Below are 22,897 nucleotides of genomic sequence, written 5' to 3' on the forward strand. Positions count from 1 at the left end.
CGTTTAATCACCCCCCCCCCCCCCCCCCCCAGTGCCACAGTTACCACCACTGCAACCACCAGTTTAACTGTGTTTATCCCCCATCCTCCTACTGGGGTTTTAAAACAAGTAACTTACAGAACCATGGCTGCTCGAGTGGCATAAGCAGCCATTTACATTTAAGGCGAGTGTTAGCTGTATAACATCTCTGTTAATTTACACCCAGGCTTTACAGTAATCACATTAAAGAGAGTCAAAGCCACCCAACCAGTCGGAATGGTTTGAAGCGTCGCCCGCTGTGCAAATGGACGGTGAGTGGTGTGACTGGTAATGATGAGAGGCAGCTGTGTGTTTCACACTGTGTTTCCCTTTGTGATAACACATTTAGCTTCCCTAAAAATACCACATAGTCACTGCGGTGTCTTATTTTTGTCTAATGTAATGGCAGTTTTTCGGGGGGGGTGGTAGGGAAATGGTGCCCTCATCAGGTAACACATTTTACAGTCCAACTGGATTGTGTTTGTAGTTGTTTTACTTTGCAAATGCAAATATTGGACTTTAGTGTGTGGGCCCTGACAGTAATGTCTGGTTAGTCTACAGTCAGACCAGCACACTCCTAAAGTGACCGGCTCCTTCTACAGTACTGTGGTCTCATGACATTCCTCGTGTCTTGCGAAACTCGTGGGTTATTTGACCTGTAATACAAGCCCATACAAGCCACGTGCAAAGTGGGCTGTGTCCTGACATCACCATGGGCAGGAAGTTGGCATCTCTTCCTGGGATGAGTTCACCGATTGTTGCAGAAAGATGTGCCCTGATCTTAATGTTGCTGGAGTGTTCTTCCATCACCATGGCCTTTGAGTGGACACATTTCATCTGCTGGGTAAACCTCTTTCATGCAGGTGTTGTGACTGTTGACAAAGGATAAGTAAAAGGGGTGATAACAAGTTTTTGTATTTGTTTAGTCTTTCTCAAAGAATGTGAAGAAAGTTGTTTGCGGGTCCTGCTCGTTAAAGTATTGATATGTGATTTTTCACTCTTAAATATAATAGAAATCAAGTATATCCTCTGAAAATAACTCTGTGAGTCATGACTGTCTACAATGGGTGTAACACCCGAGTCCCACTGTCTGTGATGTTTTCAGAGTTTTCAGAGTCATATCTTCAGTTTGTTTACATCGTCAGGACGGCCGGCTGACTCCTCCCCTCACGTATAAAAGTTGTTTAATTGAGGGACTAGAGAAAAGAAGAATAACATACTGTACTCACTGCTTAACTGTGTTTCTAGATCACACTCATTTCAGGTAAATTTACATGCAGTGTGAAGATACGAGCATAATAAAGATCACTAGCATTAGCATGCTAACACAACAATGCAGCGTGAGTTGTTTTGGTTTTCCTGCTGGTGCTCAAGGGCGACATCTGCTGGATCAAAAAATCACATATAAAGCCTTCAAGTAAGCACACTCCATACAGGTCTTTGTTGTGTCGATTGGATATTTGCAGTTTTTCTGATATGCTTTTTTTGGATTTGCCTATGAATTGTATAACTGGCAACCTTTAGGAAGCTGCAACATATTTCTCCTGAAGGACTAGTTTTGAGCTATTGTAGCACATTTGGAGGCCTATGAAGTGAGTTCAACTTACCGAGGGTATTTTCCGGTTACCTGGCTCCACTAGCCCTGACAAATAAGATCTCGCCAAGCGAGAAGCTATAAGCTGGATGAATCAACCCATAGTTTAGCGTGTTCACATTAATGGGGCGGTGTTGGCAGCATATGAGCAATCACAGACATGTTGAAGTCTACTGTCAGCAGATCATCATATTCCACATCTAAACCATATTAGAAAATTATGAATTAGTTAACAGACTACAATCAACAAAGCTTCATTGGAAAATGCAAAAAGACCTGTCATAAAAAAAATAGACTGTGAATGCTTAAAGGAAGAATGTGTGACTTTTTGATCCAGTAGATGTCGCCATTAAGCACCAGCATTAAACCAAATCAAAGTGCTGTTTAGGGACACGTCCACCATACTGAAGCACGAAGGACTTTAGCGCGAGCTGCGAACAAACTTGTCCTTGACCTGGAAGGTTGAGGGTTTGATCCCTAGCTCCTGCAGCAACATGTCTGATGTGACAAGACACTTAACCCCGAATTGCTCCTGCTGCCTCGTCAGCGGCATATGCATCTGTATGAATGGGATTAGTTACTTCTGCTGGTCACTACATAGAAACCTGTACCATCAGTGTGTGAACGTGTAGGTGTGACCTGCGCTTTGAGTAGTCAGAAGACTAGATAAGTGCTATCCAAGCTCAAGTCCATAATAGGCTATGTTATTCCTTTTTTCTCTAGTCAGTCTGCCTTACCCTCAATGTAAACACAGCTCCGACAACAACACAGCCGGCGTCACTCACGCCATCTAACCCATTGTTTACAGTCATGACTCAGAGCTATTTACAAGGGAAACATTTGATTTCTGCTATATTTATTTGTAAAATGTTGCATAGTCTTCCTTTAAAATAAGGACAGGGCTATAATATCAACGGCCATCGTAAGTCAATGATAGGTCTGATTATAATATCTCCCTTTTATATATAAAATGAACTTGTTGCAGATATATTATTGCAGCATGTCTGACAGTTAAAGGCATAATATTTTAGCTACAGCCCTGATGTTAACAAAGGAGTGGTATGGAACTAATTGAATCAATATTAAAGTATTGACTAATAAAAAGCAAAAGAACACTTAATGATTGTCTTATGACTCATAGGTACATGACTATAAGCCTCCTGTGTTTTTTCAGCCTCTGCTGTGGGATGATATCAGTAAAGCAATAGAAAATATGTTTATGTCATACAGGAAAGTCAAAGTGTCTGTCAGTCTCTCTCCCTCTCTCTCTTCCCGTCTCACTATCTGCTCACTGAGCTCTTCAATCGGGACATGTCATTGGTCAGTGGGTGTTTCTTTTCACAAACTTATCTGAAGTTACCCTGCTAACAGAGAATCCTTCTCTGTAGTGTAGAATCAGACCCCACTGTAGTCCAACCTCAGCCACAGGTGTCACATCAGAGCAGTCTAATATACCTGCTCAATTATTCAGAGTGAAGATGTGGCATCAGGGATCATCTTTCTGTCTGACTGTATGGTACAATAAATCTTTCACAGACACTTAATCAAAGGCTGCAGCAGGCCCTGGATGAGCCCAGGCCTACCATTACAGAGCTCCTTGTTGTTAACTGCGGAGCCCCTCTGGTGACATTGATGAACACTTTAGAACTGGTGACCTCCAATTCATAATTTGAGGCCTCAAAACAATAATTTGTGGGCTCAAAATAACTTTTCATACACGCAAAATATCAATTTGTGGCCATGAATTATTATTTCTAGCCTCAAATAGATACCGTCGGCGTTGCGTCATAGCTGGAGGCGGGGCCTCCCGTGGGGGAAAATAATCCTTTCCCCCAGCCACCAATAATTCAAACGTCTGGATTTTTCCCCCCTCAGCGCTAACCGGATGTGACCTTTTGTGGGCGTTCCCCTTAATGCCGACTGTATTATTATTTTGTGGGTGCAAATTCTAAAATGTTCACCAATGTCACCAGAGGGACTCCATAACATACAGAGGAAATGTAAGTCTTTTTTTTTTTTTTATCTAGGTTAAGTTTTCCATTCACCACCACTTTTTCTGATCAGGAAGTTCTGCAGAGGGAGAGCAGCTTTAACATGTTCTCTGAAGTCCCAGTTCTGCATCTGCAGCCTCATCATCTTTGGCATTGCTTCAAGAATTCTATACATTTGGTTAAGAGAACCCCTCACACATAGAGATACAATATGTAAGGAACCTCTCGCAGTTTAATCTCAAAAGATTGAACTGCTGCATACTTTCTTTCACATCAGACAAATATCTTCTCTGGGTGGGAACTTTGGCTGCTATCATTACAAAACAAAGCATTTCTTAATGAAACCAATGCTCGTTCTCCAAACTTAACAAAGGCATGTTGAAACACATTGGGGGTTTTTAAGTGTTGTAAGATAATTTTGGTATAATTATTGTTTCATGAACCATAGTTAAGCTGCACAGTAAAGGTGTGTGCTGTCACATGTTTGCACAGTGGTGTGTACATTTCCAGGTTGTGCAGGTCAGAACACACCCTGACTTTACAAACTGGAGTTGGCAGGTGTTATACTTGCATGATTGAATGCTTGCACAAGTTGTGGCCTCAAAAGATTCATACAAACAAATGTCTTTTTTTTTTATAAAACTAGAAGAAAAGAAAGGAACCATTTGGGTCGAGACTTTAACCTGTGAAGTTTGACAAGAGGTTCTAAAGTTTGGCCTACAGTTCTGACTTTTCACCATGGGGTCTAACAAGAATTCTCCTATGGGATTTTTTTCATTTGATTTTGGATCATTGCAGAAAATAATCTCTGTGGCAAACGCTCGTTTCTGAAGCGTAGGCGTTTTGTTCTTCAGGATAATCTTCACAGATGAACATCATTTTTATGATGTTTGAAGAGTTAATGCGGCCGACAGAAGTAAAAAGCTAACGTTATGCTACAAGCTAACTACACCACGGTGGGATGATCATGACGTCACTAGCGTTATGCTTCAGACGATCTACGATGAGCTAATCAGCGGTTTTGACAAGCTAGCAAAACCGAAACTTACTACATTATTTATTAACCTAATATTTGCCTTGAATGACAATTGGAAAATACTATATATTGATAAATCTACAAGAGTTTTCAAGAGCACTGAAAAACACGACTAGAGGCTCTAAGGTGGACTAGTGAGAGAGTTCCCGGCCTCTGCGTGATGATGTTTAATGTCCCCGACAACCACTGTAGTCACATTTAGTCACTTGTTAGCAACCGCCTTTTTAAAGACGCGTAAAAACTTCAAATAAAGTGGGGGTATTACCTAACGTAGTTTATGTGGTCTAACAAAACACCAACATCTCTTCAGCTTGTGTTAACCACAGACCTTATTTCAGGCGTCTAACCACAAACCCATTCAAAATCCCTGTTGACTTAGACCCCATGGCGCTAACATGCTAACTTACTTCCGGGTTTTAGGACTCATTCCTGTGGCGCTCTATTGCATTGAAAGTTTAAAATTCTGGTGTTGGGATGACCACAGAACCCTAAATATTCTTACTCTTTGACATTGACATACATTTGACACACTGACCATATACACACTATGACTGCTTTGTGTGTATTTTTGTACTACAGTATATGCTTCTTAGTGATTAAGGCATATTTAACTCGTTCTTAAATGAGCATGGTGTCATAGAAGTTTTACCCATAAATCTTTCATGCACAGTACACAATGAGTGCAACGTCTGAGTTTTTTTAAATAGTAAGTGTTTACTATCATCATGGCCTTACAAATATCAGAAGGAGAAGTGGAGGTTGTGTGATGCCTGTTGATGAAATAGATGCAGTGTTTTTTTACCCTCTGTCAAAGAGAAACATCCAACACAAGACTGTGTGTGCATGGCTAACGTGCCTAAAGCATGTGAGAGCTGATGAAAGGAACTAAAGAACGTTGAGTGATCTGACGAAACCAAAGTGATCTTTTAGATTGTCATGCTTAACGCTGCATTAGTGTGAGCTCGGCACTGGGAATCGGCAGAACCTCATTGTCGATGGCCGAGGGTGCTGGTCAATGTGAAGTGGTCATATTATGTTGATCTTTTTAAAAGGGATCATTCCTGGGAATTTCCATATTTGAGTTCTTCCATTAGACTCACAACAGAAGGCTTAATCTGACTCATCGACACAGCATTTATCTTCACGCTGACTCGTGTGTCATCAATTTGCTGCTGCCTATATTGATGATTAAATGTAACATTTAAAATGTGGCATTCTTAATGCATTTCCCTGACAATTTGCCTCACATATGACATGACTGAGAGTATTGTAAACAGAAGGAGAGGTCCGTTGATGTCGTACAGCAGTGTAAAGTGGTTACAGTAGCATGATGTGAGGTTAAACTGAAACCAAATTGTAACAATATATAAAATTTAGCTTTTGAGTGGTGTTTTATTTTCTTCAGTTTATCAGATATTGTACATTGATGTATCATTTTATGATCGGTTACCTGTTCTGTTGTCAGAGAATCACTCTATCCTGATACTCTAGTGGGACATGTATTGCATATGGAAAGGTGTGGTTCGCAGACCTACTTTACACCTAAACTGCCTCATATCAGGTTATTGTTCAAATAAGAGAATCATCTATAAAAAGCAACCGTCTACTAATGTATCAATTATCTTGACCGCAGAGCTTTGTGCGCTGATACAGAGAAGGGAGGGCGAGATTGTGCAGAGCTCAGCAAAACATTGATCTTACTGAATGACTTGTCAAATGAAATAATAATTATAATAAATAATTATGATATCTTACTGATTTCATCATACAACAGAGAGAAAACACTGACACTGTTTCCTTGTACTTTTAAGACAAAAATGTAAGGCCTTATGAGCAGTGAATAATGTAATAGAATATACTACAGATGTTATTATAGTGCACAAATGAAGTGTTAGTGAAAGCCTTCATTTTTCACATTGACACAGCCAGCAGTTCTTTTGCCACCTGTCCTCCCTGCATTCAGCAGCTGATGCTGTGATGCTTAACTGTTTTATTATTATAGTTTGCTTTGAGTTGGTAAAATATGCTGCTGTGCTGCCAGGTAAATTCTCTGTTTATGATTTGGAATAGGCTGCAAACTCCACCTTTTTTTTTTTTTGTAACTGGACCCTCGGAGACCCTGGGTCGAATTTTGAGTTAATAATAACCCTAACTAATTGCTAGTGTTAGGGTAGCCTTATAACCAATACCTGGGTATGGAAGTTGCTTTAATGGCACAGGTGACTTCCCAACAGTGTGTGATGCTCTTAAATATATTTTTGTCTGAAGGCACTCACACTTTTTCCAAATGTATATTTACATTTTTTAAAAAACACATTCACTGAGCTGGCACCTTCCAGTTCAGGCTGCTGCTGTAGTAGTTCTCAGATGTATACTGTTACTGCACACTTTAAATAATGAAAGTCTGACGACATTGTGAGATTGGGGTTAGGTTTGTAGAGTTTCTTTTTTCTTTTCTGCTGTGTGAGTCCTCTACACATTACAGCCACAGAGTGCAGCTTGGCTGCAGGCACAATGCTGGGGGTCTGACAGGCTTGCAGCTGGAACAGGTCATTTGGCACAGGATGTGATGCAGCAAAAAGTTCATCTGCAGCATTGGCCAGAGCAACAGCAGGGGTACACAGAGCGTAGTGCATGATAGCACAAACTCTTCTCTAAAATGTCCTCCTTCATTAAGAAAGGATGTTTGATATGCTACTGGCTTTGTATGACTGCAGACGTCACAGATGGTGCTTTTTTTTAAACATATTTTTAAACTCATACAAGATGAATGCATAAAAGATTAATATTATCCAAAACCAAAATATTACCTGACAGTCTTTATTATCCCGTATCCCTCACCATTGAGTTCATTGTCGCCTCTGCATGCATTAGTGTGATGTATCAGGATCATTTCTTACCAGGTTTTATACCTAGCTCATAAAAAATATTTTGAATCTCTTCAACTTTTTTAGCTCTGTAACGGTGAGCTATTAGCATGAATTTAACTTTTTAGCTTGTGTGTATATATATATATATTTATTTATTTTTTAGTCTAGCCTGTTTCTTTTTTACAAATAAAGGCATTTACAAGTACCAGTAGATGGGACACTTGAGGCTCACACACACACACACACACACATCCCAAGGTGCCAAAAAAATAGCATAACTTGGGAGATATGCTGGTCTGCCTCAGCCTTTTTCATTGGGAGGAATAGATATGGCATGGTAATTCATGATATGATACAATGCGGCTCAATAGGTTGGCCCTGATCGCGATAATCAAGATACAGTGATTCTGTAATAACTGATATAGATACACCACAAACTCTTTTTAACTGAAGATCATAGAATGATCCACTACAAGTTAAAGTGCAGGATTAATGTATTAACTGCAGATTGGATTCAGTTTCACCTCTTATCATGCTTCATCTTTTGACTTCTTTTCCCCACTCTCTGACATTATCCAGCGATCATCTTCTTTTATCCTGCTGTCAGACTATTTTATAACACTGTCAGTTTATTAAGAAAACTAAAACTCTGTCATCCCCCATGATGAGACACCCTGGTTTAACTGGCCTACTGAAAGAAGATATGCAGTGGAGTTATTTTGAGCACTTTATTTTTTTAAATTAAAATATTGATATTTGTCACCAGTTAAATATCAATATTTCACAATCAGACGAGTCAGGACGCCTTTATATTGCTGTATTGATATTTTGTCCACTTTTAGTGGGGAACAACACGAGGGGCCAGTGTGAACTAATCTTTGTCTAATTTAGTTTTATGTAACATCTGGTTTATTCTTTTTTGTACTTCAACGACATATCAAAGAACATAGCAAGAAAATACTCTACAAAAGCTGTTATTGATTGGTAATGTGCCTCATTTGGTGTCAGACACCTTAGCACGGTTATAATAGTTTTGGATTTTTCATTAGTTTTTGTTTTTATTTCGTTTTGACTTTTCAGTTCAGGTTTCAGTTTAGTTTTGGTTAGTTTTTAGTGCTGGTTTGTTAATTTTAGTTTTTATTTTGTGAAAATGATTAGATTAGTTTTTATGTTAGTTTTAGTTTTTACGTGATATGGGACTTGTAAGATTTGAACCTAAAAGTTCTAGACAGAGTATTGTGTAATAAACAACTCCAAACATTATATCATTTTAAAAATGTATTAAAATGAAATTCAAAAGACAAACAATCACAACAATCTACAAAAGACAAACAGTAATGGCTATGTGTCAGTCACTGTGCTTGTCTCATTTACCAGAGAACATCTGGGCAGTGGGCACATGAACAGAACATTAGCTGTAGATTTGAAACAAACATGTGGACAGTGGAAATAAGTTGCTGCCATGATGCCAAATAGTTAGATTGTAAACAGAGACACATTGTTGTGTCATGTGCTGCCGTAAAGAAGAAAAAAAAAAAAGCATGATCGACTAGATTTTCAACTGAAAATACTAGGCATGCTCAAACCTGTTGTGGTATTACTGGGCAACCCAAATAAGAACTATGAGGTTTTACTACTCAACAGAAAATGCACCAGCATGGAAAGTCCCACTCTGTCAAGCTCCAGCTGCCATCATACATATATTCTGATAATCCTAAAGACCTTAAAAAGGGAACATCAAACCCTATAGTAAAAAACATGATCTCTGTGTGGTATGAGGTACAAAAATATTTGAAGGGTGGGCCTACCTTCTCTCGGTATAGCCCAATTTGGGGTAATAATTATTTTGTGCCAGGCAGGGCTGATGGTGGTTTCAAACTGTGGGCTGATAGGGGCGTGAGTCAAATGAAAGACATTTTTAATCCAGGTAATGAGAGCATTAATACATTTGAGGAACTGGTAGTGAAAAATAATATCCCATGTAAACACTTCTTTAAATATTTGCAGCTCAAGAACTTTATCAGAGCTAACCAGAGCCAGTCCCTGGTCACCCCTGCAGTATCTCTTCTGGAAAAAGTTTTAATTAAAAACCCTTTTCAAAAAGGTATAATCTCAGAAGTATATGACGTGCTGATATCTGAGTCAGTAGAATCCTCTGAAAATAAACTGAAAGCATGGAAAGACGATCTACAAGAGGAAATCTCAACTGAAGAATGGGATAGGGCATGCAATAAAGCACAGACTCATGTTTAACATGTTTAAAACTGCTTCAATACAAATGGTTAATGAGAGTCTATATAACAAATTTAACCCCAACATCCCAGACCTATGTAACAGGTGTGGAGAGGACAAAGGTACATTTTACCATTGCGTATGGAAATGTCCAAAAATTTAAGAATTTTGGGATGAAGTCGGACGTGTACTGCAGGCGTTTTTTCTTCTTGGTATCTACCCAAAAGAACGTAAAATGACCTGCAGAGAACAGGTCTTTGTAGACCTCTGCATATTGCATGCTAAAAGAACAATAGCATTGTCACATATTTTGAGTTAGGCTGGTAAAGAGTTGGTAAGGTCTGTAATTGTGGTCGTTTTTGCAGAAACTGTTCTCGGGCAGAATATTTGTGATTAACAAATCATCTATGGCAATGTACTCCATGCACTCCTTTTTTTCAATAAACATATTGTTTAAAAAAAAAAAGAAAATACTAGGCATACTGATTTAACAAATTCAAAAGACGAAAACTAAGGGCATTTTGGCTATTATTTTATTTTAGTTAGTTTTGTGAACACAAAATATAGTTTGAGTTAGTTATTGTTTTTGGAAAAGTCTTGTTTTAGTTAACGAAAATTATTTTGATGTTTTAGTTTTAGTTTTTTCGTTAGTGTATTTACTTACTAGAATTGTGGTGATGAGCCCTGGCTGGCTTTCAACATATACAGTTTGTTAAGCTCTTCAAACAAACCAACACGTCAGTCTTGCCTTTTTTTGAAGCTATTTATCATCAAAATCAAAAGAAAGCCTGAGATGCAAACATGTCCCTTGAATTCTGTATAAAATCCCAGTTCAGACTGCACTGACTGAGAGTTCACTGTGTGCCAAGCTGACTACTACTGGAGCATTGATTTGGCTAAAGCAAGTAAAACAATAGAAAAAGTATTTCTCAACAGTTAGCCTTCTTAGTGTGCAGGTAGTTTGTATTGTTTTTTTTATAGTTATAGTTTTAAGTTTAAATCATTTTTTACAGTGTTACCTACATGAATGTGATTGTAGCTGAGATTAACTCAACAAGTATTTGGAGTGCATCGATGTCTGTTGAAATCCTGTCGAGTGTTGACACAAACTGTCACTCTTTCTGTCATGCAGAGAATCGAGTCGAGAGTTTCCTGTTCAGAACTTAGTGATTTACGATCCCTGAGGAATGATTTCAGTTCTCACTTCTTAATCATATCTTATCATATCTTAAGACACTTTACAAAAGAGCAGGTAAAAGATCTTACTCTTGTTATATTATCAACAAAGAACCAACATTGTTGATATCTGAGTGTTTTTTTGTGTAATCTTAGGAAAAAGGAGGTGAAATATTCCTGTTCTGTTCAAAGTTATTTAAAACATCATGTACGATGTGTTTTCACTTATCACATGTCAGATTACTACAGGTTTGGGTTGACAAATATAATGACATGCTTAAGTGTTGACAGACTGTGAAAAGATAAATATCCTGAGTTAATTATTCGGTGAGTTATCTCCTGAATGACCTGTTATCAGCTCTTTACTGTCATTCTGCTTTAAAGCTAACATACTCTGAGTGATAAGGCCACAGACAGCACAGTCAACACAGAGCACTGATATACTTTTGTTCTGTCTGCTGTGAAGTGAGCGACAGATTTTAGACTTGTAAGATGAGCACATTTATTTATTGGATCAAAAGAAATGAAATATGAAACAATTCTCAAAATCTGTCCCATACTTAGGCAAATAGACCAATGAAATAAATAATCATTGATTTTCGCAGAGAGGCGGCGGCTGCGATTATTTCCAGTGTGTTTGATTTGTGCTAAAAGTTAACCTTGCATTTTAAATGTTAAGACTAGATCAATTCAGTAAGGTTAATCTGAAGTTTCTGCTAAACTTCTAGAAGCTTCATTGTTTTTCTTGCTGTTTAACTTAAAAGACCAGACCGATGGTCAGAAACACACAGAACAGGCCGAGTGATGCTGATAGCAGGTTTGACAACACACTGAATAATGAAACATACTCGACTTCCTAACATGCTCTATTTGTCTTTCTCTTCCTTAACCTTTTTTAAATTCCTTTGAACTTTACATCTTCATTCTCCACTTTGCAGAAACACCTCATGGAACCAGACATGATGTTACTCTCACAGTTCTTATCCTGACTAATGTCCTGTTTGTTTTTTCTTCTCTCTGTCCTAGCAGGTGGAGTGGTGTTGAGGAACTCACTGAGACTGCAGACATCATGGTGACCATCCCAGAATACTATGCAGGGAAAAATGTCCTGATCACCGGGGCAACAGGCTTCATGGGCAAGGTACAGTTGTAGTTGAATAATCATACAGAAGAAGATTTCAATGTGTAAAATGTAAATTGAAGCAGGAAGAATATAAGATTATCCACCAGTCACAATAGTTTGACACACTTTCACACTTGATCTAAACTCCTGATATTTTCAGGAGGGGCTGCATGTGTGAACGTGACCAGTCACACTTTGTTCACTTTGTTCAATTCTGCAACTATCCATGCTCATACTTTAACTTCTGCATTATGCTTTCTGTTTGTCAGGATGTTCTTCACCACTCTCTTGTCTATACTGTGTCCAAATACACAAAGCAATAATATGAAGGCAAACATTCTCATTATAGCGGCGTATAGCACTCTGTTGCTTCCTCCGCCACTTCCTCATCATTCCTTTTACGTCATGCCTTGCCTCAGGAGACCCCCCCTCCCCCCACTGTGTGCGCCTTGGATCAGACAGGTTGTAGTCTCCCACTGAGATGCACATCTGAGAAACATAGACATAAATATGTTATCTTCTTCTTTTTTAATTATTATTAAGTGATGCAGAACAATACAAGACGGGGGTGACACATGACGATGCACGGGGTAAACAATGACAAAACAAAGACAAGCAGGAAATTAACATTTTGCAACTTAGTATGTTGATGGTGTTCGAGGGCCCTGTTTGTGTGCGTGTCTGTGTGTATAATTCCAGTGTCTGCTTGTATCTTTAATTGTTGGGGGCAGCAAAAAGAGGAAAGCTTAGTAGACAGCTAGGAGGAGAAAGTGGAAGAAGTGGAATTCAACAGGAGACTGAGCTTGATGGATACAAAATGGAAAGATAAAATAAATGACTCCCTCCCTCCAGGCTCCACCCGTCTCCACGAGGCCCTGGAATTCCCCCCCCCCCCCATTATAATTTTTATTCTACCATCATTATCATTGTGTGACACATTTTACCATATTCTGCTAAACACAAGAACCATTTTTTCAACATTCATGTGTTTGAGTTTGCCAGGATGCTGCAGAACGAGTAGCTGTTTCGATGTTTAGTCCTCAACTTCTGCAATTGACAAAAGGAGGAAGTTGGCCAATGATATGTTAGACGGTGCCAAGAGGAAAAGCTAATTCTGTACCTCTCTGTAACTTGCTCTTTATTAAAGGTGCTTCTGGAGAAACTGCTGAGGTCTTGCCCTGGAGTCAAATCTGTCTATGTGATGGTCAGGTCAAAAGCTGGTCAGAGCCCTCAGACCCGCATTACTGAAATGATCAACTGCAAGGTGAGCAGAATGTTTGGATGTGATCATCAAATGTATTTATGAGTCTACCTTTAAGACAAAGTTACATGCTGAACCAGGGACAAAATACTGTAACACTTCAATTAAAAGACTGATTCAATCTCTGAAATCATCATGCCTTTATTTTGGACAGGTGTCTAGACTTTATATTTTTAATGAACAAAATGGAGGGAAATGTGTTGATTTAAATGTGGGAATGTTTTCCTGAATACCAAATTAGATAATGCAAAATAATGTTTTCTTCATCCTGATCTGCTTCCCTGAGACTGTAATGCCCATCAATGCAGTTTGCATCCTGTGGATTCACCCACACATATCTTCTCAGGTCACTATTTAAAATCCAATATAGGGAGTTAATGATGAGCTGGAGTGAAGGCAAAACTCTAACCGTCTAAATGTTAGGACTGCACAATGTAGTGGGTGTTAAAGTGAGTAAATGAGGGGGTACAAGTTCAAATGTAGCATGGTTTGAGCACTGTCATAGTTATGCTATAACTTTAATAAAATATGTTAGGCTTGTTGTTAAAGGCTTTATATGCAATTTTTTTTTTTTGATCCAGCAGATGTCGCCCCTTGAGCACCAGCATGAAACCAAAACAACTCGCGCTGCATTGTTGTGTTAGCATGCTAATGCTAGCGATCTTTATTATGCTCGTATCTTCACACTGCATGTAAATTTACCTGAAATGAGCGTGATCTAGAAACACAGTTAAGCAGTGAGTACAGTATGTTATTCTTCTTTTCTCTAGTCCCTCAATTAAACAACTTTTATACGTGAGGGGAGGAGTCATTCGGCCAGCCGTCCGGGCGATGTAAACAAAGTGAAGATAGGACTCTGAAAACATCACAGACAGTGGGACTCAGGTGTTACACCCATTGTAGACAGTCATGATTCACAGTTATTTTCAGGGGATATACTTGATTTCTATTACATTTAAGTGTGAAAAATCACAGAAAGCCTTAAGATACCAAATAATGGTGTACACCACACCAATATTTCAACGGGGGGGGTTGCAGAATGAGTGCAGGAACTTGCAAATTGGGGCATTCTGGCAACAGGCACCACTAACGCCTCAAAGAAAGGAACTAAAAGTTGTTATTTTAAGAAAAGAGAGATAAATAAATAACAGTGTAATGATTTGTACATCACATCTGTACTGTACTTGTGATTCACTTTTAACTGGTACTTGGGCATCATTTGGACTTTGTCATTTTTCTCGTCCAGTTGTTTGAGAAGGTGCAAGAGGAGCAGCCGGACTTTGCAGAGAAGATCATTGCAGTGAGCAGCGACTTGGTACTGCCGGAGCTGGATCTCAGTAAAGATGATCAGAGCATCCTGGCTGAAAAGATTCATGTTGTTTTCCACTGTGCTGCCACCATCCGCTTTAACGAGGCCCTCAAGTAAGTGTTCTGTTTATTTAACTCTGTTACTAGGTTTTATTGATGTATTTCTTAGGAATAGGGGCAGCATATTCTTCCCCTGTTTTTTCTCCCTAAATGCACTGTGTGAGGTTACCATGCCTGTCAGTGTTTTTCTGAGTTTGATTGGTAAGTCTGTTGTCTTCACTCTGTCAGGAGAATGAACACTAGAATGTCCACTTGCATTAAGCAGTGGTCACAGCAGGGAAGTGGTGACAGAGTGTTCCCACAGGTGTTTGCAGTAAACAGACTGACACCTTGTGCTTCAACAGATAACCTTTTATTTAGTTTAATCCTCAGACATTCTTTTTTGCCGATTTTAAAAGCCACTGTTCTGTCAAAGGACTGCTAGAATACATGTGTAATAACTCTTCAAGATGTTCAGATATATGTTAGCTTTTCACTTACCAACCACTTAACTATCATTGCTGATTGTGTTGTTTCAGCGCAGTGCTTGAGTAATTATAACAGCACAGAGGAAATGACCCAAGTAGTGTCTGAAAGTATTTTTACACTTTTCTGATTCTACGTAGTTCTCTTACTGTAGTGGGGAATAGTTCAATGAATGATTATGGACACAGATGATACAAAAAAAGTTACATTTAATACATTTTTATTTTGTCAAGGTAACCGTGATTAAAAAAAAAATAAAACACACCTTGATGAGTAATTTTGTTACCTGCTTAACTTAACCTCTTAGTTCATGTTGCTGTTGTTGTGTCAGATAAAGTTTGATGGAGCAACTAAACAACAACAAGTGATGGGCGGTCTTTGTGTCACACCCATTATCAAGGGATATGATAGGCTCTTAATGAACCAGAGGAATAGTCCTGATGAGCTGTATATTTCTGTACATATCACTATTGTTATTAAGACTAAGAGCAGGCTGTAGTCCAAAGAGGAACATATGCCTTATAACACCCTGAAGACAACAACATGTTGTATATGTGCTCAAAAGAGAAATGAGGAGTTTAATACCCTTACTCAAAAGAGTTTCCCATGTCCTAGTGTGCCTATCTGCATGGACAGAAGAGATGAAATGTCATTGGATGGTAACTGGAAAGCTCCAGAGTTGCTGGTAGCCTTTTGAAAATGGAGGAACATGCTTGGCTTCTTGTTTCTGCTTTTTAATCACAAAAAGGGTTCCTCACATCCCAGCTTGAAATGACAGTGGTATGAATCGTCTCTTCTTGCATTTGACCCTATACAGATGCCAAAACAGTGTCAATAGATAGGTCTTTATTCCAGCATCGCTGATGAAAAATGAATTGATAGGATCAAAGAATCCTGCACACTTCTAATGTATCTGTTCAGTTAAATTGGTCGACTGAATACATTCTGAAAACTTCTCCCCTCAGAGATGCAATGCAGCTGAATGTCCTGGCCACCCAAAAGATGCTGGCGCTGGCCCACAGGATGAAACATCTGGAGGTGTTCCTTCATGTCTCCACAGCCTACGCCAACTGCAACAGAGAGCTCATTGAGGAAGTCGTCTACCCCCCCGCGGTAGACTACCGCAAGCTCATTGATTCTCTGGAGTAAGTTGATCTGGACTCATTTACAGCTTGTGTACAGGAAACAAACTGTTGTGGCTACGATTGATTATTACGATGGGTGATTGGTGTTTTTTGTTTGGTCATTTGTAAACTGTAGCATGGGGTTATGGTTGATGTTTTTTCTTCAGATTACTAGATGCATTAAAAATGGAGTAGGAAGGTATTATCACGATTAATGTCAATAACACATGTCAGCTTAGCCATGGCTGAAGAGTCTACTGCTGCTTAGTAACACTAATGTTGTAGAGGCTGCCAGTCTCAGCTGCTCAGGGAGAGATTAGTGAAGCGTTAGAAGCCTCCAGAGTAAGTGGAGATTAGTGGGATGATTCTGAAGTATGTATCGAGCTTTAGAGAGATGTTGCATGGATGTGTGCAGAGAGGCAACATGCTGTGGATCTCAGACAAAATGTACCTTTTAGTAAGAAGGTAACAATTGACATAAAGCCACTGTTGTTTGGTCAACTTGGTTTTTTTAACAAATTTCCTTGCTTACATCTTGCCCACACTACCTGCATGAGCAGCATGTGTGTCAGTGAACCTGTTTCTTTCAGTTTCATATTGATGTTTACAAGACGGAGCAGCAGAATGGGTCACGTGCTGCTGAATCACTGGAAATGAAGAGAAGAGGACTCGAGCCTAACTGTTCTGCAAGCTGAGATGATTCTTGTCAAAAACATACTCCAAAAGATGTGTGGATGCACATATTTACTTCAGAACTGTTTTAACAACAGTTTTAATTAGTGGTGCAATGAATCACTGTCGAGACATGTAGTCCAGACCTTCAAATTACAAAACACACTCAATTCTAGTCATGCAAGTGGCCTGGCATCCGAGAGGCATCGTGGTCAGTGGGACAAATTGTCCACCACTTTGGTCCAAAGCTTTATGTTATTGGGAACGCTAAATGGACTGAAATCTCCTCCTGTTTTTTTTTTTACTGATGGTTAAATATTTCAACAACGTTTGGATGTATCGTGTAGACATTTGGATTCGGACATTGTGTCTGGCTGAGGATGAATTGTAATCCCCATGGAGGCTATCTGACTGTTGTTTTGCCTTATCTTATCAGGGCACTATTTAAAACTAAATGTTGACAAACTTTGTTTAAGCTAAACACTGGCAAAATAAATTACCAGTCATGCTTATTGGCAAATTAAATTATTATTATTATTTTTTTTTTCCAGCTGGATGGATGACGAGCTGGTGTCTGCACTGACCCCAAAGCTGCTCGGGGAGCGTCCCAACACCTACACCTACACCAAAGCCTTGGCTGAGTACATGGTGCAGCAGGAGGCGGGAGACCTAAATGTCGCCATCATCAGACCTTCCATAGTGGGAGCCAGCTGGAAGGAGCCCTTCCCAGTGAGTGATTCAGGCTGTTAGTGTTGCTGCTGCCAGCACAGAGGCGTTGGGATCAGTTGTGCAGTGAACGTGGTGGGAGTAGGAATGTGAGCAATGTGGAGTGACGACGCTCTGCACACCTTTTCTCCTAGGCCTGTCAATGGGAGAGCAGGAGTGTTGCTTACTGGTTTCAGAAATCTGAGACAATACACTTTTCTTTTCTTGTATCAGAGCAGACAAAAGGTCCCATTGTTCTGAAAAAGTAATTTACACTGAAATATTCCAAGTCAAATTAAAAATATCCCATTTCCCCATGAAATAATACAAATTTCAATCTATCATAGGATTCAAAGAGAAAAAAAGTCCTTTCACTTGAAACATCTAAAAGATGAAGAAAGATCTTTGCTGCTTTAGTGTCAAAGAAAGGGGACATATTTCTGTATTTATCTTTTCATTTCAGCATTGCTTTATTCCATTTTCTTCTGTTCTTTCTTCCAGGGTTGGATTGATAACTTCAATGGACCGAGTGGAATATTTATTGCAGTAAGTGAGAGAGAATCTTTTCAAGTGGTTTATAGACAGTAATGACATATTTGGCTTTAGCTTTTAGTAGTACCTTTCTTCTTGTCATTCATGTATTACATAAAGCTGCAGAAGAAAAGGTTTCTGCACCACTGAAGTTCTTCAATAGCTGTGATGCTGCAATACTTTACCCACAGCAGCTCCAGATTCCTTAAATGATAGATTAAAAATATGCTCCTTTGACTCATTACTACACATGTAAAACATGATGTAAGGGATCTTTTGACAGCCCAAACAAACCTGTTTTCTGTTTGAGTAACATTCCTCAAGTGCAGTGGCTCTCAACTGGCAGGAAGGGACACAAAAAGTCACAGGTCGCAGAGCCATTATCAGTTGGTCGCGAATGTGTGCATGGAGATAAATAGTTTCAATAAGTCTTTCATATTCAGAAATGTGCATGAAGGAGTTGGTGGTGGGTCCTGAGGTTCGACCAGTTGAGAACCACTGCCCTAGTAGGTGAATAATTTTTTTTTTAATGGTCTATTTAATGTTGTCATGTAGCAGTACTGCGTGCTTGTTTACATAAAATACCTTCACTCCGGGCCTCAGGCTGCGGTCAGACCTATTTCTGCCCGGCAAAATGTAATCTCATGTTTTTGCAATAAGCAAGCGATGAGAAAATGGCGTTGCATTGTTGTCAGCATAAACTGTGGAGTCAGAACAGCCAGCAGGCTAAGCTGAGCAGTCCACAAGTTTTCACTAAGTATTTCACTGGCGTTGACCTCAGACATGGTCCTTACACTTTCCTACAGCCTACGACATCCCCCATAATCTGCAGCTCTTATGTGGCTGTTCAGTTAGAATCAAAGAATATAATGAAACAATAGTTACAAGTTTTCCTTTTCCCCCATCTACAAATACGTTTTTAAAAGCTGATTCCAGTCAGTTTCATTTCTCCAGTCATTTGAAATTATGTGTGACGAGTCACAATGTATTCATATTAGTTATCGAGGTGTCATTTCCTTGAGCCTGTCTCAGAAACTTTTAACAGCTGCCCTTTTACCCACCCCAGGCTGGAAAGGGGATCCTTCGAACAATGAGGGCTTCTAATGATGCTGTTGCTGACCTGGTGCCTGTGGACGTGGTCATCAATGCTACAGTGGCAGCAGCGTGGTACTCTGGATCACAGACACACAGCAGGTTGGATAAATGCATGTGTACACACACACACACACACACACACACACACACACACACACACACACACACACTAGTAGACACTTTTTTTTATTTTTCTTACCACTGTAACTTTTGCTGCTTTGCTAAAGTACTCATGATGGATAGACCGGGTCTTTGTAACATAACAATGAGTAAGGTCTTTTACCTGCTTTTTGTAACATAACAATGAGTAAGGTCTTTTACCTGCTTTTAGTAAAGTGTCTCGAGATAACACTTATGAGTTGACGCTATACAAATAAAAATCAATTGATTGATTAACTAGTATAACTTTTTTTATCGCCTTTAAATAAAATGAAAATCAACATATTTTCTCTGACCTCTAACCTATTATTACAGACCCAGAAACCTTCTGGTTTACAACTGCACCACTGGTGGGATCAACCCGTTTCACTGGGGGGAAGTTGGTAAGAAGTCTCTTTGTCTTACCTAAACACAGCCTCAAGATAAGAGAAGCTTACATGTTTAGACTCTGTCTCTAATGACAGATCCTGATTGTAACCTGATCCACTGCCTGCCACACCTCAACGTAAAGCTTTTGTTCACCTGTTAAGTATGATCCCTGGTTTATAGCTGGAGGGAATCCCCCCCAGCAACAACCATTGTTCAGAGCTCATTTATGGACATGTCACACAGAAAGATCACTAATTACATTTCATGACCTCATGTTATACTTCACATAGAAGATTAACGTTCACTCATGTTGGGGGTGGGGGGAAGTAAATCATGGATCTCATTGTAGTTGCAATGAATTTTGACAACACAACTTCAGGTTTTGATATTCCACATCTAATTTTGTTCAGCCGATGGAGTTTGTACCACCTTAAAAAAGAAGTTGCATCACTTGAGTCAGCATCTTTTGGGGATGCAAGTATGTTGACTAAAAAGCGGAGGCTCCGCTCTCCTTGAAATGGTAACAGTATTTAACAGCAGTTGTTTAAAAATGTAGAAATTAAAGTTTTCATTTTTCTGACACTCCATCTACTGAGGAAGATTGTGTGACATGATCAAAACAGCCACAACAGCTAATGTGAAACTATACTGGTGAATCGTTTGTCCAGAGTATAATTAACTTCACATAAATTGTACGGTGCTGTGTTGTTGTTATAGTTTTTTTTCTTTTTGTTGGTTTATATTACAGAAAATACAAATTGATGGCATTGTCTTTAAAAAAATATATACAGGGTAAAATACATTTACTGATATCAATTTGTTTCCCATCTTACATGAGGATGAAAGCTTTCAGTCAGGCATAAGAGAAATGTCTTTATCTGCTGATTGATGTTTTGAACAACCTTCTCTTTCTTAGAGCACCATGTAATATCCACATTCAAGAGGAACCCCCTTGAGCAGGCCTTCCGTCGGCCCAATGTAAATCTTACCTCCAATCACCTTATCAATCAGTACTGGATCGCCGTGAGCCACAAGGCTCCGGCCTTCCTCTATGATCTGTACCTCAGGCTGATTGGACGAGAGCCCAGGTAACTTCATCATCGCCGATTCAGACGTGCCGCACCTCTGCTGTTCTAACGTCAAAATCCCCCTCTTACACACGCCTGCTGCTTTAGTCCTGTAACTTCTTTCTTTTTAGTATAGCTGCCTAACGTCGTGGCGTCAATGTGTCACATGATGCTTGTGTGCAGTTTTTTGGTGGGAGTTGAAGAATGTATAACCCCCGGCTCTCCTGCTCATACAGGAGGTCACCGGTGGGTTCTGCACTCTTTACATCTTGCTGCTGGCAATGATGGTATACTCAGTTGGGTTCCAAAGTCTCAGCACTAAAGTCATCTCAGTCCAGCTGATGAACGGACTGAGGTGGGCTTCAGTCTGAAGATGCTGTTTGGAATCCAGTCATGGTGTTGGCCCTGTGAAAAACCTCCGCTATGTGCTCCACTGTCCCAAAAGTCATTTAAGTTAACTGATTTTTTCCCCCTAAACATCCAGATACTTAAAGATCTGCAGCCCTTTAGATGTCATAGGAGCTAATGACAGGCTAGCACGAAGCTACATGGGGCCTCCATCAGTTGAAGGAGAAAACGCAGATTCTTCTTCATCTCGTCCTCTGTGTCCTATGTGTCCTGTGTTACGTGTATTTGTCTCCTACAGAGAACTGTATAAACATGACCTTCAAGACCAATCCCTTAGAGCAGGCCTTCAGAAGGCCTAATGTCAATCTGCGCTCCAACCCCTTTACTAATCAGTACTGGACGACTGTGAGCCACACGCTCCCCGCACTGCTCTATGATGCTTATCTCAGGCTGTCAGGCCACAAGCCCTGGTAAGGTTGCAACTGCCCCCCCCACCCCCCCACCCCCCCCCACCCCCTCCCTCTCCTGCACCTTCCCTTGTGCCAGTCAGTTCCAACCTTTTCCACAATCCCACCCCCCTCTGTGTGTTTGTTTTATTTGTTTGTTTTAATTTTACTGACTGGCTATCTGGAGTAGTGGGAATGCAGAAGGGCCCCGGGCTGAAGAAACAAAACTTGTTTGCTGTGTTTGTGCTTAGCCTCATGGCACCAACTGGACTTTGTTTAGAAAGACATAGTGTCATGACTGCTGGCTTCCACTGGAGCATGTTTGAGCTCCGTTCTGTTTTACGTTTATTTATTTTTTAACACCTTTTTTGATATTTGAACATGCCGTTCATCATCTCCCCCCCCCCCCCCCCCCCCCCCCCCCCCGAAGTCTCACCCAGTCATGGAAAACCCTGAGGCACCATGGGACTACTTGGTCATTTATAAAAGTTGTGTGTAGTTGGAGACGGTTAGGTCCCACTGAATACAACCTCTATGCATGTGAGATGATTCTCCATGTTAATGTGCTCCCTCTTTACTGCCAATCAAAGGGATTTCAGACATTACATGTGATGCAGTTGGGCTGACTTTGCCATGTTATCCTCTCTGAAATGAATTTGGCTTTGTGGCTTACTCAAACTCTAGCGGTGTAATTTGGTCTGATTGGGTCTGTCACCAGCTGTGGTGTAAGTAGTAACTATCTCTCCCTCTATTCGCTGATGAAATGTGCATGTTTGTCCCTCTGAATCATTCACTCACTGAAGGATTCTGAGTCATCTCAATCTGCTGTGATTAGTGAAAGTGTTAACCAATGCAATTGTTCCAAAATGCGCGTGGCTTATCGTTTATTGTGAATTGAAGCATTTGCTAAAAAATGTTAACTTGTTTAATGTTTAAAAACTAAAATGAATAACGCAAACAAATGCAGTTTGAAGACTCAGATCCTCACATTTCCTCTGCTTACATTTCCACCAGTCATCTTGACTACCACAACATGGATGGTAATCCATGTAATGATGAGCCCCTAAATCTCGACAAACAAAGAAAAGAACTATATTACCTGAATTGACCTGTGTTAACAGGAGGACAGTATCATATCCCTCTGACTGCTGAGGCATGAGCAGATATGTTACATACAAATTGCAAAATGTTGAAACCATCTAACCTTAATTTGGTTGATGAGCTCATTTGATAGTATGTTGTCAGTC

At 39.8% G+C, this 22,897-nt stretch overlaps 1 protein-coding gene across 2 annotated transcripts in view; it reads left to right on the forward strand.

Annotated features, from left to right (window-relative positions):
• far1 (fatty acyl CoA reductase 1) overlaps positions 1 to 22,897 on the forward strand; it is a 30,078-nt gene that overhangs the window by 350 nt on the left and 6,831 nt on the right. The window contains exons 2-10 of one of the 2 annotated variants that reach the window (XM_061036815.1): positions 11,944 to 12,058; positions 13,188 to 13,304; positions 14,548 to 14,723; positions 16,100 to 16,279; positions 17,482 to 17,659; positions 18,137 to 18,181; positions 19,233 to 19,360; positions 19,736 to 19,803; positions 20,706 to 20,877. In XM_061036815.1, the coding sequence (XP_060892798.1) occupies positions 11,987 to 12,058; positions 13,188 to 13,304; positions 14,548 to 14,723; positions 16,100 to 16,279; positions 17,482 to 17,659; positions 18,137 to 18,181; positions 19,233 to 19,360; positions 19,736 to 19,803; positions 20,706 to 20,877 (1,136 nt within the window). In that variant the 5' untranslated portion in view covers positions 11,944 to 11,986. The remainder of the gene's footprint in view (positions 1 to 11,943; positions 12,059 to 13,187; positions 13,305 to 14,547; positions 14,724 to 16,099; positions 16,280 to 17,481; positions 17,660 to 18,136; positions 18,182 to 19,232; positions 19,361 to 19,735; positions 19,804 to 20,705; positions 20,878 to 22,897) is intronic. The other variant, XM_061036816.1, reaches the window with a different exon arrangement.

Source organism: Labrus mixtus, chromosome 4 (genome assembly GCF_963584025.1).
Source record: "Labrus mixtus chromosome 4, fLabMix1.1, whole genome shotgun sequence".
Classification (NCBI taxonomy): domain Eukaryota; kingdom Metazoa; phylum Chordata; class Actinopteri; order Labriformes; family Labridae; genus Labrus; species Labrus mixtus.